This window comes from Micromesistius poutassou (genome assembly GCF_964030765.1).
Source record: "Micromesistius poutassou genome assembly, chromosome: 8".
NCBI lineage: Eukaryota > Metazoa > Chordata > Actinopteri > Gadiformes > Gadidae > Micromesistius > Micromesistius poutassou.
Genome location: NC_140278.1, coordinates 17,386,596 through 17,404,108, shown reverse-complemented (window position 1 = coordinate 17,404,108; position 17,513 = coordinate 17,386,596). Strand labels below are relative to the sequence as shown.

The window sequence follows — 17,513 nt, the reverse complement described above, 5'->3', positions numbered from 1 at the left end:
GCGGTTACTAGACATAATACTTAGAGTTAGAGAGGGGTGAGGGAGCCCAGGGGCCTGTGTCAGGGTTGATCACAGTGCATTGCTGGCCCCTGTAGTGTTTATCTCCTCATTTTCTCAAGGTTGCCCAAACACAAGTTTGTATCTGGATACCATTAAGGAAAAGAAAAGGGTTAACAAACAACATTGCAACATTTTATCAACAATAGAGTACACTACTGCACAGTATGTAGCGCCATTACATGGTAGAAATCCTTCACCTAGAGATAGGGTCCGGATGTTTACAAATTAGTGGTATTTTTAACAATGGGGTTGTTATAAGAAACAGTTTTGTGGGCCTTTATTATGCGAAAGGCGACCAAAAGCCTTTGCAGTGATATCAGATGCCTTTTCCAGTGTAGTAGGATTGATGCACATGGATTGCCATATGGTAAAGAACTTAGAAGAGGTGGCAGGCCACTAAAATGAACCTGTTTTACTAAATAACATGTTCTTTTAGTTGTCCTTTCACCAGTCTCTCAGCCTTATCTAGCTGTCTCCAATACCAGTTCAGTCACACTAGCTAGCGTAGCCTAATGTAACATTCACACAATGCCATTATAATTCTATCCTAGGTCTTTATCAATGAGCCGTAGAGAGGGTATTGACTGAACAAACCGAATGGGAGTGTACAGTGGGCATTAGCCATTAACACATAGATTGTTGGTAACTTATGGATCTCGCCTTAGCAGTTCAATCTTTTTTGTGCTAATATGAAGATTATATTTATATGGAAATGTGGAGATGTTTTTATTTCTACCCTATCAATCAAAAGGTAGTTCCATGTCTTTATTTGTCTCAGTTGAAGCCTTAGATTACCGGTGATGGCATTCTTTCACAAAGACATGGGGCTCTGTGAATCACCGGCCACATAACTACATCCCCCAGGATGTCTTCATAAATCCTTACATCCTAATAGCTGGTCGAAACTGGAATGGTTCGGAGCTCCACCAAGTGTTAAGACCGGCATACATAAGACCCCTGCACACAAAGTATAAAGTGGAAACTGCTTCAGAAATCAATCTATCCTATATAAATTATAACATATTTCGCATCATATTAGTAAATAATAAATATCACTGAAACAAGCCTTTCACAAGTGACCAATTCATTCATGGCCTACATTTAATGTTATTTTTTGCATCTCTAATGAATGCTATCTAATTGAATCCCTCATGAGCAGACTCCATCCATAGCCTGGTGAGCACTCACTCAAACCCATGGTTTGTCATAATGCACGCAGGCACGCATACACTCACGTGCACACACACACACACACACACACACACACACACACACACACACACACACACACACACACACACACACACACACACACACACACACACACACACACACACACACACACACACACATTTGGATAATATAATTATCATGGTGGACCTCACATCAGTGACATACAAATACGGGAAACAAAATACAAATGACGTGCAAGTGTTGGAAGCGGCTGTCCACATAGCTCCGTGTCCTGGGGGCAGATAGTCGCCCCTAGCATGTGATTGAAGACCAAAGGGAGAAGGGAGGGGCAGAGGTTCAAACCTTTGACATCACCAACAATACCAATACCACTGTTGCTCCCCCCCACCGACCCTCTCCCCCTTGTTCCTCTCCCCTCCTCGTGCAAACACACATTCTCTCCCTGTGTCCCTCAAGCTCTCTTGCTTGCCGGTTGTTTGGTAGCCTGATTATCAGCAGCCCGGTGTGCAGCGGGAGTGTTTATGGGATCACCATACCAACGTGAACACGGTGAACCGTAAGGCTATCGGAGTTAAGGGAGCCCAATACCGACCGGACCAACTACTTAACCAGACTAAGGTTAGTTACAATGCATCTCATTCACTATGTGGTTAATTACAATGCATCTCATTCATTATGTGCATGTGAATGAGATGATGAGGGTGTGTGTGTGTGTGTGTGTGTGTGTGTGTCTCTGTCTGTCTGTCTGTCTGTCTGTCTGTGAGATGCACAATCCATGTGCATCTCACACACACACACACACACACACACACACACACACACACACACACATGTGCTTTATGACCTTTTTCTAATCATGGGTTTTGAGTGCTGTTTGTGTTTTTCTCTGAAGGAAGCACCACAGACAATGAGAGCATTACAAGTGAGAATAAATCAATGACATAAGCTTGAGGCAACGGGAAGAGTGTGATTGGAATACTGTGTAGGAATGTTTAATCAATGTGCGTGTGTCCATTTAAGGATCTTCACCTTTATAAGCAGCAATTAATAATCCCACAGAGAGAGGTGTCGACTTGATAAGCATCCACAGATGTTAATAGGGAGGTTTTGCAGGTGTCAACGGCATATCGCGAGATTGCGAGATTGAAAGCGAGATAAGGAGAGACTGCAGCTGTTCCCTGAGGTAAACATCCTCTCGGGATCATCCATATTGTCTGTCAAATGCACTGGATCTCACCTGGTGTGCTTGCGTACTCAATGGACTTCTACAGCAACTCACAGTTCATTTATTTCATCATACGTCAAAAGGTAGAAAGGGGCTAGGCGTCTTGCCCATGGATGCATACAGGTCTACTGTGTTGAGGTTCGATCCCAGAACCTTTCAACAGGGATGGCTCGCCTGACTATCCATGGTCCCCTCCTCCCCCCTTCAGGGCTCCCGGTCCCCGGCACAGCGGTCCGGTCTGACAGAGGAGAGACCGGTTATCCGATGGACCAGTGGTTCGTCCTCTCCTCCATCCAGCCCCGGTTTCACTCCAAGCTAGACATGGGCGCGGACCTGGCCGTGGCTGTGTTCCTCATCATCACTGGTATGACCTCCCGTCCACGACAGACAGCTCCGGTGGGCCAGGAGGTCCGACAACAAACCATGACCCAACTGTCCCTGTAATGTATCAGCAAAATATGCTTGCTTTAATGTCTATGACTAGACTATGCTTTTCTCAAATCTTTGATGAAATTGAGTGGTCGTTTTCCCCATAGAAACAAGCAGTGACTATCTATCTATCTATATATCTATCTATCAACAATCAAAACAAATAAGCATTAACCAACATAAACATATTTGTGTTGATTCTTTTTTATAAATGTATTATTGTTTTTTGTATGTTCTTGGATTATTTTCTCTAAGGGTTTTTTTTCTTGCCCTCTGGGGGCTAGGGTGAGGGGGTGTCATAAATATATGGCCTGTTAAGCCCTTTGAGACTGTAACGTGATATAGCCTACAAATACAATTTAATTTAATCTACAGCTCCCCTCGTCAAGCAGGATCCATCTAGTATTCACGTCGTTCCCCTTCTCGCTCTAACAAGTTCAATAACCTTCAGATCATCTTAACGAGGCCGGTTTCTCATCGAGCGGCAGTATCCTCAGATGATTACATCACCTGATGGGGAGGGTGAAGAACTAACCGCGATTCAACCTTCCCTATGGATCCACTACGATTACAGTCCACTTGTGCATAATAACATTGATTGATTATCATTATTATTATTATTATTAGAGTAGGCACAGTTACATATAGTTCGCCATTTTCTCTGTTACCAATTTACCATTTTGATAGAAATAATTTTCCCCTAAAACTGCAGATGTAAATGAAGATGTAGTATATGTATAAGTCGCTTTTCTCTCCCCAGGAATGATGTCCATGTTGGGAAACGGCACTGTGCTTTTGGTCTACTTCAGGAAGCGCAAAAAACTCCGGCCCCAAGAATTGATGACCATCAACCTGGCTGTATGCGATTTTAGCTTCAGCCTCTTGGGGGCGCCATTTGCCATCATTTCAAGGTGCAGTCAACCTCTAATTACTGGTGATGTTTAATACAACAACCCGTGTGGCACAAACTCACCGCTCTGATTGAATATTGTGATTACGCCGTCAATCACAACGAATGACAGTGATCCAAGACTAAAGGCTAGATGAAGCCGTTAATCCTTGCTGGGAGGAACGTGATCTCAGGGTGTTTGTCCCCTCTTCCTCACGTCAGCCTGAGTCACGCCTGGGTGTTTGGGGAGGCCGGCTGCTTATGGTACGGGATGCAGGGCTTTGTGTTTGGCATCGGCTCCCTTCTCACCACCTGCCTCATCTCTCTGGACCGCTGCCTGAAGATCTGCAGCATGCGATACGGTCAGTGAGTGCATCCCTCACGCTCTGACACAGAAATCCACCCCGCGCCACTAGTCGCAAACGCGTCCAGGCATGCGTGTTTAAACCCACGCGCATGCACGACGCAGGGTTCACACGGACAAACACAGCTACTATAGCTAGTTTGTTTGTAAAGGTCAGTCAAAATCTGATATTACACATAAGTGACAGCAAGTAGAACCTGGCTTGGTGTCAATGACTTCCACTCATTACCGCTGTGGGTATCAAGGCAAATGTCCAGGAAATCAACCCGTGACCTTATTACACTTCCACTGACCCTCACTCACACATGTATTGATTGACAGGACACCCCTTGAGATGGACCATTTCGTTTTTGAGAGTGTCCTTATCACATGCAGGTCTTCAGACCATGGTTTGGTCTGAGATAGTATGCTCTTAGTGAGCATGTATGGCTTTGACTGTTATGACACAGAGTCACTATTAAACATTCTCCGCCCCTAGGTCCGGAAACACCAAATATACATTATAACGATACGTTGACAAAATCGCCTCGCTAAATAGACATTAGACATGCTGAGCACACACACACACATTGATGCCGTGCTGAGTGGTGTCTCCCTCTCCCTCTCTCAGGTCAGTGGATCGAGAGGCGCCACCTTGCCCTGTCCATCGGCCTGGTGTGGCTCTACACCTTGTTCTGGGCCTCCCTGCCCGCCTTCGGCTTCGGGAGATACGGGCCTGAGCCGTTTGGAACCAGCTGCACCATAGAGTGGTACAGCATGGCTTAAAGATATACGCAAATGAAGCATGCGACTTAGAACCATTTCCAGGTCCAAGGTTCGTGATAGACGTGATAACCTTTGTGATGATGTGCCTGTGCGCTTCCTGATGTCAAGGTGGAGAATGAGGTTGTGTTCAAGCGACTGCGTCTACATCCTCCTGATCCTCATGCTGTGCTTTGGGATCCCCACCATCATCATCATCACTTCCTACACAGCCATCCTGATCAAGGTGAGCCAAAATAAACATTGATCTGCTTGTCAAAAGTCATTTTGTTCAGTGCAATACCAATGCATCGTGCACCCATACTATCAGTGAAGCCCGACTCATGGGCTTCACTGATAGTATGGGTCAGGGGTAAAGTAGATGCGCAAATGACGTCTGCTCCAACAGGTCTACAGATCCAACCGCACGTTGGCCTCTATCCCCTTCTCCTCCGTCAGCCACATCAGCAGCAAGGACCTGAGAATCACCAAGGTACAGCCTGGAAAGAGAGGGCTCTGCTCAGCCAGTGAAAGAGAAAGATTTAACTCAGGGAAATCAGGGAATAAACCAACAGACCGTCTGGGTGGTGGTTCTCATTCCAGATCGCTGCTGTGGTTTGCGCCAGCTTCCTGGTGGCGTGGACGCCGTACGCCACTGGCTCTATCTACTCCGCCCTGGTCCTCGGGACCCAGGATGAGCTAGGGTATTGGGGCCATCTGCAGGCCGAGAACCCTGGGGTGGTCTTTGGGGCTGGGGCTTCTGTGGTGCCCAAGCTCCTGGGCGTCCCCTCGCTGTTGAACTGCACATGGGTATGGCCCGGCGGAGACGGCCCTTACAGAAGCCCCGGGGAGGACTGGAGCAACGCCAGCAGCCTGGGGGCCCCGTCCACCCCGCACGCTGCTGCCGCCTCTGCCCTCAGTTTAGCCCTCAGCCAGAGGGGGGGGCCAGAGACGGAGGACCCCCAGGGGCCCTGGATCCTCCCCATGGTCAGCCTGATCCCTGTCATGCTGGCCAAGTCCCACTGCATGTTCAACCCCTTCATCTACCAGATCATGAACCCCGAGTTCCGGCGGGACGCCCGCGACCTGCTCCTCTGCCCCGGGGCCCCGGAGAGGCTGGTTGACCGAGGGGCGCCCTTGAGGGTGAGCAGCTCAGCCCTTCTCTTCATCTGGGACGTTGCTTTTTCATTGTTTTCTTTGCAATCTCAGCCTTTGTTTGCCGTGTCAGTCTCTGAAATGCTAACCGTGTGGCCTGAGTGGTCACTAGGGTGTTTCCTTTCTAGGGATGCAGTGTTCAAACTCAATAACTATGAAACTTAGAGATCCAGTGTTTGTAATAAATAACTAGCGATGCAGTGTTTATATTAAATAACTAGAGATGCAGTGCTTAAACTAAAAAACTATGAAATTGATAGATGCAGTGTTTATATTAAATAACTATGAAACCTAGAGATGCAGTGTTTATATTAAATAACTATTAAACCTAGAGATGCAGACTAAATATACATCAAACTAAGAGAAATCTGCCATGGCTATCCTTCTTCTTCTTTAGTCTTGCCCCTCCCCGGAATAACAGAGCACAGCACAGGTCTCTCCTCCTGGCACAACTGGAGGCGAAGGAGCAACTCGCTGAATGCGGTGGAGCTGGAGGGCCAGCAGAGGGAGCCAGGCAGCAGGGAGCCGTGGAGAGGAGGCGCCTGGTCGCTCCACAGGGTGTCAGTAGAGAGGGATGCTTTGGACACTGCTTGGACACATAGATCGACACGCAAAAAAACCTGCGGAAACTGAAGGTCCACACCTAGCGGTCTCTTTCCAGTTACTTTATTGTATTATATTTACTATGTTTTGCCATCTTTTTAAATTGTATTTAATTGTATTCATTCATATATGACAGGAGACAGATTGTGTAAGACAGGTTGAGTAAGAAATGAGTGGTGGGGTGACGAAGGAAGAAATTCATTAAAACCTTTTGAATATGACAATAATGGCCTCGGAAGTGAAATCTACCTCTCTTTGTGCCATAGGCATACATCTGCCTATTGTATTTATGTTTCTCCATACTGATTATATTTTAGAATAATAGACCTCAAGCTTCTTGAGAATACTTGAAAGATTTCTAAAAACATTTATTTTTAATATAGAGGAATATTAAACCTTTCCACCATTTTTAAGTTTGATTAATCATTAAATCATTTGTATTTTGTATAAAAGGGCGTTATATTATGTAATTCAGTGTTTGTTGTCTATCTAAATAAAGTTGATCCCATCATCCAAGAACAGATTATACGGCCTTCTTCAGGAGAGGAAAAAGTGCAGGAGAATCTGATTGGTTGTTCGGGCCGCCTCGCTACACGCGTACTTACGGTAGAGCTTCTTCTCTCCAGCAACACTTGCTCTTTTCTGCGGACACTTCTAGGTGGGCTTAACTGTGATGGCGCCACCTTACTTCATTGTTATTGCTTCATATGCTAGCTTTATTTAATTCATTCTTATAGGAAACATCGAATCAAGCTGCAGATCCAGTGGTGTTAAATGTGTTACCGTTTTTTGATCGCTAGGCAGTCTGACGCGCTCTATTCCCATTGCGAACCGTGAACGCGGACCGAGCACCTGTCACTCACCGGTAAGACCCACCTACTTGAAGCATACACGACCATGTACTAAAATCTGTTAGGCCTTCATCGCCGAGAAGCTAGTCGCGGGCATTCCTTTTATTTATTCAAATATCCATGAGCTTTTGCCTTCAGCAAGTCCGTGTTCATGCCAGATCTGCAGCGCTTTAGTTTTCCATATCATAGCATGAATCCTTTGTTGGGGGCCAACGCGCATCCTCAACTGCCAGAGCATCACAGCCAAGTCCCCCTCCACCCAGACTCCCCCTCAGGACTGCTGCCACACGGCCACTTTGGCGCACAGGACCAGCAGACGTCCTCGCCGCTCAGTGACCGCCCAGGGTTTGGGCCCGAGTCACCAGGATCCGGATTTCCTCTGTCGCCGCAGAGCACGTATCTACAACAGCACCGACACAGCCAGCAGCCACCGCACACCCTACACCGTCGCGGCGGGCCACCGCCCCCTGCAGCCATGGCTCTCAGGAACGACCTGGGCTCCAACATCAGTGTCCTCAAGACGCTCAACTTGAGATTCCGCTGCTTTTTGGCCAAAGTGCACGAACTGGAGAGAAGAAATAAGGTTCTGGAAAAACAGCTGCAACAGGCCTTGGACGCCAACAAGAGTTGCATGGACGGGGGCTTTAGCGACAGCAGGTCCCAGCATACCCAGGAAACAGCGGTGCAGACGGGCTTCGTGGGGACGATACCCCTTCGGCCCGGTTCTCTGCCCTTCCACAACACTAACAACTCCGCCCGGAGGCCCACGACACTTTTCACACCGCGGGCGCTGACACCAAACAACACCGGGGAACAACCGCCGTGGAACCCCGGGACCGAGTCAAACGCCACCGCCAACCCGACCATCACCGTCAGTCAGTGCACCCCGACCGCGCTGTCCCCTGGAGGTGGTGGTGGTGGTGGTGGTGGTTTCTCTGGTTCTAAAACCTACAACAACAGCTGTGGCACCTCCACCAACCCCCCTCCGAGGTTCCTGCCCGGTACTATCTGGTCCTACAACCACACACGCAAGTACGGCTCCGGGGTCGAGCGGGTGACCAGCCCCGGGATGTCATGGTCCCACCCGGATGGAGTCGGGGTCCAGATTGACACCATCACCCCCGAAATCAGGGCCCTGTACAACGTGCTGGCTAAGGTCAAGAGGGAGAGGGACGAGTATAAACGAAGGTAATATGAACCACTTTTTTATTGCATGTATGTGTACAACGATGTTTGTCTTGGCAACGCAAATAATGGGATACCTTTCGGGAAATTAAAATGAGGTTGTTTCCATTGTAAGCATTGAATCCACCAAGAGGCCTAAACCAAGGGGACGTTGGTGGGATACTGTAAGCATTCTGTGGTGACTCATTGATTGCTTCTTTCTAAAGATCTGATGACAAAACCCAGCCAGTAACACAGGCTGATTTTGGACAACCCTCCATGATTGTTCTGTTTTTTTTTTTTGGAAGGATGAGTGATTAAGAGAGGAGCCATATAATTAATGAAGCCTCCTCTTGAACTTGAAGGGGAAGTATCGGTCCATGAGGCAGTGTGATGCTGCTTGTGTGTTTAACACAAGCAGCTCTAAAGCAAGGACATGTTTATTTACTATCCATCAAACTATAAAGGTGTTAAATGCTGAGCAGGTCCCACATGATGTTTAATTTCACCTCAAGCCAACGCGAGAAAAGGCTAGGGCTAAGCAGGCAGTAAGGCAGAGAGAGAGCAGGAGGCCAGCTGTCTCCACCAGCAGCAGAGTCAGCACAAAGCCCCTCCCCCCTTGGCCTGACTCCGCCTCCCCCTCAACTCATGTCTGGTCTCAGTGGCAGGTGCTGCATCCAGAAATACAACATCATAACATTCACACTTTAACACTGCTAAATAAAGACACCAAACACAGGGATAGGAATGGTGACATGAGAACGCCAAAATAGTTGACACAACCTAGGTTTGGTCAAACACTGCTAATGTTGCTAATCTGTGATAAATTATGTGTCTTCTGGCCACAGAACTGGGCACTCTTGGTAACTGTTAGTGGGAGGACACTTTGACTGTCCATAAACAGACAAGAGAGTGCTCCTTGGAGCATTATGATGGCTCCTCTAATGGATGGCTCCTCCAGTGACCAGTGGATCCCTGCAGGCTGGGACGGATCAATAGGTGTAGAGTCTCATGCCTTTAGATTTACCACCAAGTGCACCAGTGTGATGCTCTCACTAAGCATAGTGATTTCTACCCCAGTTTGAGGGAAGCTCGCAGCTCACCCATATTAGAGTTGTTTCATTGGTTCATGTTGTTTAAGTCATTAGAGAAGTGTTTCTTTGAACAGGAAATCAGGCAAATCGGATGTCTATTAACTCAAACCCAATTTAATTTCCCTTCTCGATTCTGATCTCTTCTTATCCCCCTCCTGCTGACTCAAAACTAGCGTTTCCTCTTTCCCCCTCTCTCCCTCTTTCCCCTGTCTCCCTCCTTTCCCCTCTTTTCCTCTTTTCCCCTCTCTCCCTCGTATCCCCTCTACCTCTTTCCCTCTCTCTTCCCCTTGCTACTGTGCAATGCTTCCTCTTGTTTGCTTTTCCATCTCTACTCTTCCGCATTCTACCCTAATTCACCCACATACTGTATGTCTTGCTTCTTCTCACGCACACCAACACACTCGTCAGAATGCACAACCTCTCTCTCTCTCTTTTTCACTCTCTCGCTGCCTCTCTCTCTCTCACTCTTTCCCTCTCTCTCGCTGCCTCTCTCTCTCTCTCTCTCTTGGTTCTACTGCGCATCCCCCTCTCCCTGGCTCAGTATCTGCAATGCAGCATTACACATGGTGGTGCTTGTGTTGGGATGGGGGGACGGGGGAAAGGGGGCAGGGGGGGGGGCCTGCAGAAGGAACTTTGCTCATTTCTCTCAGGGGCTAGCTCTCCTCTGAGAGCCATTTATTATTATGATCGCACAACATTAACATCATGGCCTTTGTATTAGTGAAATGCTTTCAGTGTTTTGGATTCCCATCTCTATTGAAGTGTTTCGCGTTCCCAACAGCTATTCTAAATGTTTAATGGCCCGTCTCCTTTCTATGCAGTTGTGTAGAATCCCTGGTTCCTAATTTGCAGGCCAATTATATGCTAGTAATACACATTTCTTTTAAAATTAATCTATGACTTCAAATACAAGAATCGGCCAAAGAAATCACTTAATCACTGACCTGCTGACTCTAGCCACTTATTCCTTAGCCACAGTCAGTCAGGCTGTCTGTCTGCTTGTGAGTCCACTTGTCTGCCTGTTTGACTAATGGTTGTGTCCTGTCTTGCAGGTGGGAGGAAGAGTACACCATGAGAGTGGATCTGCAGCAGAAGATTGGAGACCTACAAGAGGTAAAACAGCAACAGTTAATATATGCAAGAGGACATATATAATAGTGTGTGTGTGTGTGTGTGTGTGTGTGTGTGTGTGTGTGTGTGTGTGTGTGTGTGTGTGTGTGTGTGTGTGTGTGTGTGTGTGTGTGTGTGTGTGTGTGTGTGTGTGTGTGTGAATGAGTGAGTGTGTGGACTCAGGGCAGGCAGGCAGCCAGTGGTGCAGTATCCTGGAGCTCCTCAGCCCAGGAGGGACAGCTCTGACTTCAGCCTGAGTCATTATTTCCACCTCACTCAATTATCGGGTGTGAAGCAACAAAATTCCATTTTGCCCGCGTTGCTGAACTTTTAAGCTTACATAGGCTTCTGTGTTTAAGTCATTAGGTCAGAGAGCAGAGTGTGAAGTGATCAAGGCAAAACAACATGGTGGCAGGGTTTACATGTGTTGTGTGTCATGTTACATTTTATTCTCTAGTGTGTGTGTGTGTGTGTGTGTGTATTCGTTTGAGTGTGTGTCTGCCTGTATGTGTGTTTAACAAGTCAGTTCAGGTGAGCCCTCTAAAACCATTGCAGGAAATCAGCTCAAGCCACATTATCTATGTTTGTTATCACATTATTAAGCCACATTATCTATGTTTTTATTTCGTTTTTAAAATGTGTGTCGTTACAACTTGCATGCGCTCTCGTTATTGTGTTATTGTGGATGTTGTTGTTGTTGTTGTTGTTATTGATGTTGCTGTGGGTGTTGTTGCTGTTGCGTGCAGGATCTGCAGGAGAGCGAGGGCTGCCAGGACGAGCTGGCAGTGCGGGTCCAGCAGCTGAAGGCTGAGCTGGTCCTCTTTAAAGGCCTCATGAGCAGCGTGAGTGGAGGCGCCCGCTGTAAACCTGCTTCTGTTTTAGGGACACTACACAATCGCCTCTTTCTGTTCCCTTTGAAAGGAAATGTGGCGTGATGACATTTATGAATCATCAGTCAATCTGGGTTGCTCTGTTGGCTATCACAATGGTGCTGCGTCAAGCATGTAGGCTACACACGGCTGTGTGTGTCATTTTAGAACGATTCTCTGCTCATATATAATTCACCCTCAGCATAATGGCGGAGCCCACCAGCCCCCATGAACACTTAGCGCATCGAAGCACATATATGAAGTACAGACATAACAAGGGCTATGGCTGCAGAGAGGCCGACACACGTTAGAACATACACAATAAACCTGGCCAAATGCGACGGGACGGCGTGGCTCCATACAAAGTCAACGTATAGACGGGTTCCAGGTGCCTGCCACCCCGTCGCTTTTGGTGTGAACGCGGCTTAAGGAGAACCACCTTAAAACCCCCCCCCTCACATTAGATATTTAACCTTTAACCTCCCCCATGCCAGCCAACGACCTGAGCGGGTGAGTCCCCTGACGGAGACGCGTTTCTCCCTCAGAACCTGTCGGAGCTGGACAGTAAGATCCAGGAGAAGGCCATGAAGGTGGACATGGACATCTGCCGCCGGATTGACATCACGGCCCGGCTGTGTGACCTGGCCCAGCAGAGGAACTGTGAGGATGTGATCCAGATGTACCAGGTGTGTACCACCCCGCTCGCCTCCCTGCTCCCTCCACACACACAGCCGCCCACCAAAAGTTACCCGGACATTCAGACTTCTATACATATCATGGTTTGCTTGGTTTCAGATACATTCTTCCACCCGAGTGTGTGTGTGTGTGTGTGTGTGTGTGTGTGTGTGTGTGTGTGTGTGTGTGTGTGTGTGTGTGTGTGTGTGTGTGTGTGTGTGTTTTAAGATAAGATGCAGCGGCCTGTCAGATTTTATTCCAAGCCTGTATTCACCTGTTCAAATTACTAAGAATAATGCCAATTGTGTCTGATATATTATCTTTGGTTGTTCAAGTCTATTTTGGATGCAGAAATACACATTATTATATTATTATACATAATAATATATTTATTAATTAATTAATATATTAATATTATTATAAACACATTATTTTGCGTCCGTCCTGACACAGCCCTGAACCAGTCCTCCTAGCGTTTTTTCACCCATTCAATCAAACCAAGTGTCCTGAATCCTCTGGAAAGCGGTGGATTTAGTGGTGGATGTCCCTGAATCCCCAGGTGCCCAACACCCAGCCGTCCCTGACCTCTCGACGGAAGACGCCTCTGTCATTCAACAGCAGCGAGGGCGAGGAGCCAATGAGCACCTCGGAGAGCGACCACGCCTCGGCCAAGGAGGAGGAACACTGCAGCTCCTCAGCCAATCAAATCAATGAGGAGATGCAGAGGATGCTGAATCATCTGTACGCGTTCCGGTTGCATACACACACAGTATACCTTTAGAAAACGATGCGATGCAATGTGTTTTCAGTGACTCAAGTATTTATATACACTGTGTGTGTGTGTGTGTGTGTGTGCGTGTGCGTACGTGTTGCTCTGGTACTGCAGGAGGGAGTGTGAGTTTGAGGACGACTGCGACAGTCTGGCCTGGGAGGAGACTGAAGAGACTCTCCTCCTTTGGGAGGATTTCCCAGGGTGCACTCTGCCTCCTGATCCCATCCACCATGCCGGAGAGGTAAACGTAGGCTGCACATAGCGACCGTGGTAACCAGGATCCCGTCTAATAGGATTAGGAGGCTGGTGACTGCTGTATAGCTTTGTGTCTCAGACTTGGTTTACTATACCAACCAACTTGTGTTGCTGTGTTGTGTTGTGTTGGCGTGGCACTTAAAGACGAAGACTAATATATATTGCAGAATTGTATAATAATTTTGAAGTCATATATTGTATTTAACTGTTGTTACATTTTAATGAAATGAGCTTTATTATAAATAATTAATATGCTTTTGGTGTTGAATGTAATTTATTAGATACATGCTGATATGATGGAAGCAGCTCCAAACAGCTAGGTAGTAACTTCTGAATGTGTGTGTGTGTGTGTTTGGTCATAGATGTAGAACCATAAAAAAGGATGTCAAATGTCCATATCGAGCGATGTACTAATGGTGTTGACAGAAATCTGACCGCACACACAGACAGCCTGCCTCTGCTCCATTTCAACCCAACCCCTGTGATGGGAACGGGGCTTCTCTGTCCCATGAAGGTCACCACACGTTGCCATTCAAATCCTCAGATGACCTTGACTGGTCTTCTCTGTTCAGGCTGGCTTGGTGCATGACTCATAACTTGAAACAGTGTGTGTGTGCGTCCGTGTGTGTGTGTCTCTCTCTCTCTCTCTCTCTCTCTCTCTCTCTCTCTCTCTCTCTCTCTCTCTCTCTCTCTCTCTCTCTCTCTCTGTCTCTCTCTCTCTGTCTCTGTCTCTGTGTGTCACGCACACATACATAAACACAACAACTGCTGCAGTCTAAATCGGTACTAGCAAGAACGCGCTCCGTTTTCCAAGACACGGCATTTGTTTGCTCCAATCGTCTGTGTGACATTGGAACCAGCCGTGCCGTCAACCTCGCAGAGTGTAATGACCGTGGTCAGTGGAATCTGGTCCAATTGAATGATGTCCAGCCCTTGTTCCATCAACGGTGCCATTGTCCTTCTATATGGCCTCCTTATGAGATTCTCACCCCACTAACACATTGTCCCCCTACTGCCAGGGCTGCCCTTCACTCCATCACATCCGGCTCCTTTTAAGGGCCGGACCGGTAATCCCATTAGGTAGTATGATAATTATACTCTGTCATCCCATAGAACCATTGCAGTGCTCAACCTCCCCTGTCTCTCTCCTCCGCCTCCAGCAGCAGGAGGAGAGCCTGGAGAAGGTAATCAACGACACTGAGTGTCTGTTCAAGTCCCGCGAGAAGGAGTACCAGGAGACCATCGACCAAATCGAGGTCAGTGCTGCGCCCGTGCACACCGCCCACGTGCGTGTGCGCGCCGTTCAGGGGCATGTACCACCACAGGAATATGATTGGCTACCCCGAGTACCTCCCTGACTAAGTGAGGCGTTCATTGGTTCATTTTGAATGAACATAGGTATACATTCCGTATACAGTGTGTGTGTGTGTGTGTGTGTGTGTGTGTGTGTGTGTGTGTGTGTGTGTGTGTGTGTGTGTGTGTGTGTGTGTGTGTGTGTGTGTGTGTGTGTGTGTGTGTGCACCAATGCTGTGTTTGTCCCCCACCAGCTGGATCTGGCCACAGCGAAGAGCGACATGAACCGCCACCTGCATGAGTACATGGAGATGTGCTCCATGAAGAGAGGCCTGGACGTGCAGATGGAGACCTGCAGGAGGCTGATCACCCAGAGCGGAGACACGTACGTACCCAGCGCGATGTACCAGCCCGCAGGTCACTGTTAGTCACCCAGCGCCGCTGTAGGACTCATGAGGACCTGTGTAGGATAAGAGCATCTTCTGACTCCGCACATGATTCAATCCTTTCTTTTAGATGTGTTTCATTTAAGGAGCAAAGGTTTGGCATCTTTCTCTTGGATGTCTCCAGGACTGAGATTATTGGGGCTGGAACCCAGAACCTTTTGGGTTGGGAGACAAACACTATCTGGGAATAAATGTATAGGCCTACAATCGGAACAACTTTCACCACTTTCACCATATCGGTAAATGATGTTTGTCGTTTCACAGGCTCGTTGCAGTCTGTATTTTGTAGGATCTCTCACCCCGTTCCCCCCTTCTTGTCCCCCTCTCAGTGAAGCCCCTGCTCCAGCCTCTGGTGACGAGGGAGACCCCAAAGGGCCTGAGAAGACTTCAGCCTCTCCCCCATCCCCCCCGTCTCCCCCGTCTCCCCCATCGCCCCCATCCTCTGGGACTGCCAAGTCCTGACTCCGGCTCCCCCCCCGGCCGGGATGGAACCTCACCCAGGACGACTCCCCCCCGGTTACCGTAACAACCCCGCCCCTGCAACACACACGGTGACACCGCGCTATCGCTACTTCTGGCTAGCTCCTTCCCTTTCTTTGATTTAGCCTTTTGTTTTGGCGTTTCTGTTTCGGAGACGGCATCGGTTTACAGAGGTGAATTGTTGTTGGATCGATTGTGGATATAAAGGTTGACGTATGAGTTTCTTAGGCCTACTTTCCAGGCCGGTGTCACTGCCCTGTTGGAGGGAAAGGAGTCTGGGTGTTTGCCTCAGTTGCAGTTTCTTGTCTGTCTGCAGAACAGAGCGTTATGTTGTGGCCTGGAGCAGTGGTAGTGTTGTATTATAAAGACTCTGTCTTATGTATTTATTGGAATACGTTGTTTCACACCACCTGGATGTGTAGTTTGTTTCGAAGTAGTCATATCACAAAAAAAAACAAAGGATGCGGTCATGCATCGACTAGTTGCTCATTTCAGAAGCTGGTGAAACTGTCAAGTATTTACTGAACTTGACTCACAATTGCAATCATGGTCACTGTCACCTGTCGGATCACAGCAACTTCACAGTGCTGAGAATGGGTTGTTTGGAAGCAGATCAATGTTCTGGCTGGTCACAATATTGGTGCTAGATTTGGATATTTCTGAGGGTTGAAAATTATGATTTGGATAATAATGTAAGACTGTGTTATATATATAAAGTACTAGTATTCAGAAATAAATATACTATGGCTGAAAACGGGTTCAAACGCAACGCAGACCTTTCGCTATAACTATATCCAACGTACTTTGCTGTGCACACCTATACACACACTAACTGGAGAACCACAACACCACAGCGGAGGCCGAGTGGAGCTGCTTATTCAACAGCGAATACGTTTACCTTCCTCTGATTAAATACCCACGCCCTTTTTCAACAGTCGTCCTCTCACTGGGGCCGGTGGTTCCATGAGTGAACCTGCTTTCAGTGACTGGACAGTCCAAAACATCTCACGTCTCGTCCCAGGTGTTTGGTCAAAGCCTGCGTGTACCTTGATTCAGGAGGAGACTAAAGCAACTGGGGACGGGGGGGGGGGGGTGTGGGGGACTAAGTTGATTAAGTGAGCATGTTTGTCTGTAGTTATAAAAACCCAGCTGTCGTGTGCCAGTTTTGCCGATGAATGGTGGTGGAAAATGCTGCCTTGCTGCTCGTTTGAGTCGGATCACCAGGAAGCCATGATCTGCTCTCTGCGGCAACAGACTCAAAAGCTGGGAAAAAAAACACAAGTGAGGGGCATTGACACTCATGAGTCGTATATTCTGTACAGCTGTATAAACCTAAATGTCCATGTTGTTGTTGATGTTGTTGTTGGTGTTTCCAATGTGGAGAGGAAGCTGAATGTGGAGTGCTTTGGATTGAGCCGCAGGGTGAAGGGCCTGTTTGACCACCAGTGGTGAGAGTGAGTAGCCAGTGCAAGCCAGTTTCATCTCCCCTGTCCAGTGACAAAGTTATTTGTCACAGTCCACTGGGTAGACCGGTAGTCAGATCTATCCAGCATACATCTGGGTGTCCACCCAGATGTATGCTGGATAGACCACCACTCCACCACTTGGGATGTCAATAAGTCACAGGAGCAGTACAGATTTTGAAATGGCCGCCTGTATTGTCTAATTCAACTCACCGCTGGTGGTACAATAGGGGCCCTTCGATGTGTCCAGAACAGGAGCTGGAACTGGAGAAATGTCCCTAGAGAACGAGAGAGAGGATAGAGAAGAGGGCTATGAAATACAAAATGTAGTGCCAAAATAAATTAACCAGAGCTGTTAATTGCTGGGGGGAATTTTACAAA

The 17,513-nt window shown here is 47.7% G+C and overlaps 2 protein-coding genes across 3 annotated transcripts; both read left to right on the top strand.

The window, feature by feature from the left end:
• Positions 1-2,743: 2,743 nt before the first annotated feature.
• On the top strand, positions 2,744-7,164 carry opn9 (opsin 9; the record flags this gene model as incomplete). 2 transcript variants are annotated; one of them, XM_084471991.1, is made up of 8 exons in its annotated part: positions 2,744-2,843; positions 3,669-3,819; positions 4,020-4,159; positions 4,772-4,910; positions 5,035-5,149; positions 5,312-5,395; positions 5,506-6,045; positions 6,481-7,164. In XM_084471991.1, 8 exons carry the CDS (start codon positions 2,744-2,746, stop codon positions 6,688-6,690), a joined length of 1,479 nt encoding a protein of 492 aa, XP_084328117.1. In that variant the 3' UTR covers positions 6,691-7,164. The 2 variants fall into 2 exon arrangements, with proteins under 2 accessions (XP_084328117.1, XP_084328116.1); XM_084471990.1 differs by lacking the exon at positions 2,744-2,843 and having other exon boundaries at positions 2,919-3,819; positions 6,455-6,651.
• A 166-nt stretch (positions 7,165-7,330) lies between these two features.
• On the top strand, positions 7,331-16,725 carry iffo1b (intermediate filament family orphan 1b). Its single transcript, XM_084471974.1, has 9 exons — positions 7,331-8,699; positions 10,822-10,882; positions 11,626-11,721; positions 12,294-12,434; positions 12,983-13,164; positions 13,310-13,436; positions 14,611-14,706; positions 14,998-15,128; positions 15,519-16,725. Exons 1-9 carry the CDS (start codon positions 7,663-7,665, stop codon positions 15,649-15,651), a joined length of 2,004 nt encoding a protein of 667 aa, XP_084328100.1. The 5' UTR covers positions 7,331-7,662; the 3' UTR covers positions 15,652-16,725.
• The last annotated feature ends 788 nt before the right edge of the window (positions 16,726-17,513 follow it).

What these genes read in the sequence shown, in the direction of transcription:
- iffo1b (XM_084471974.1), top strand. Translation starts at nt 7,663, where the DNA reads ATGCCAGATCTGCAGCGCTTTAGTTTTCCATATCATAGCATGAATCCT. An exon ending in AGGGACGAGTATAAACGAAG is followed by an intron (nt 8,700 to 10,821) that starts GTAATATGAACC and finishes CCTGTCTTGCAG; the next exon opens with GTGGGAGGAAGAGTACACCA. An exon ending in ATGTGATCCAGATGTACCAG is followed by an intron (nt 12,435 to 12,982) that starts GTGTGTACCACC and finishes CTGAATCCCCAG; the next exon opens with GTGCCCAACACCCAGCCGTC.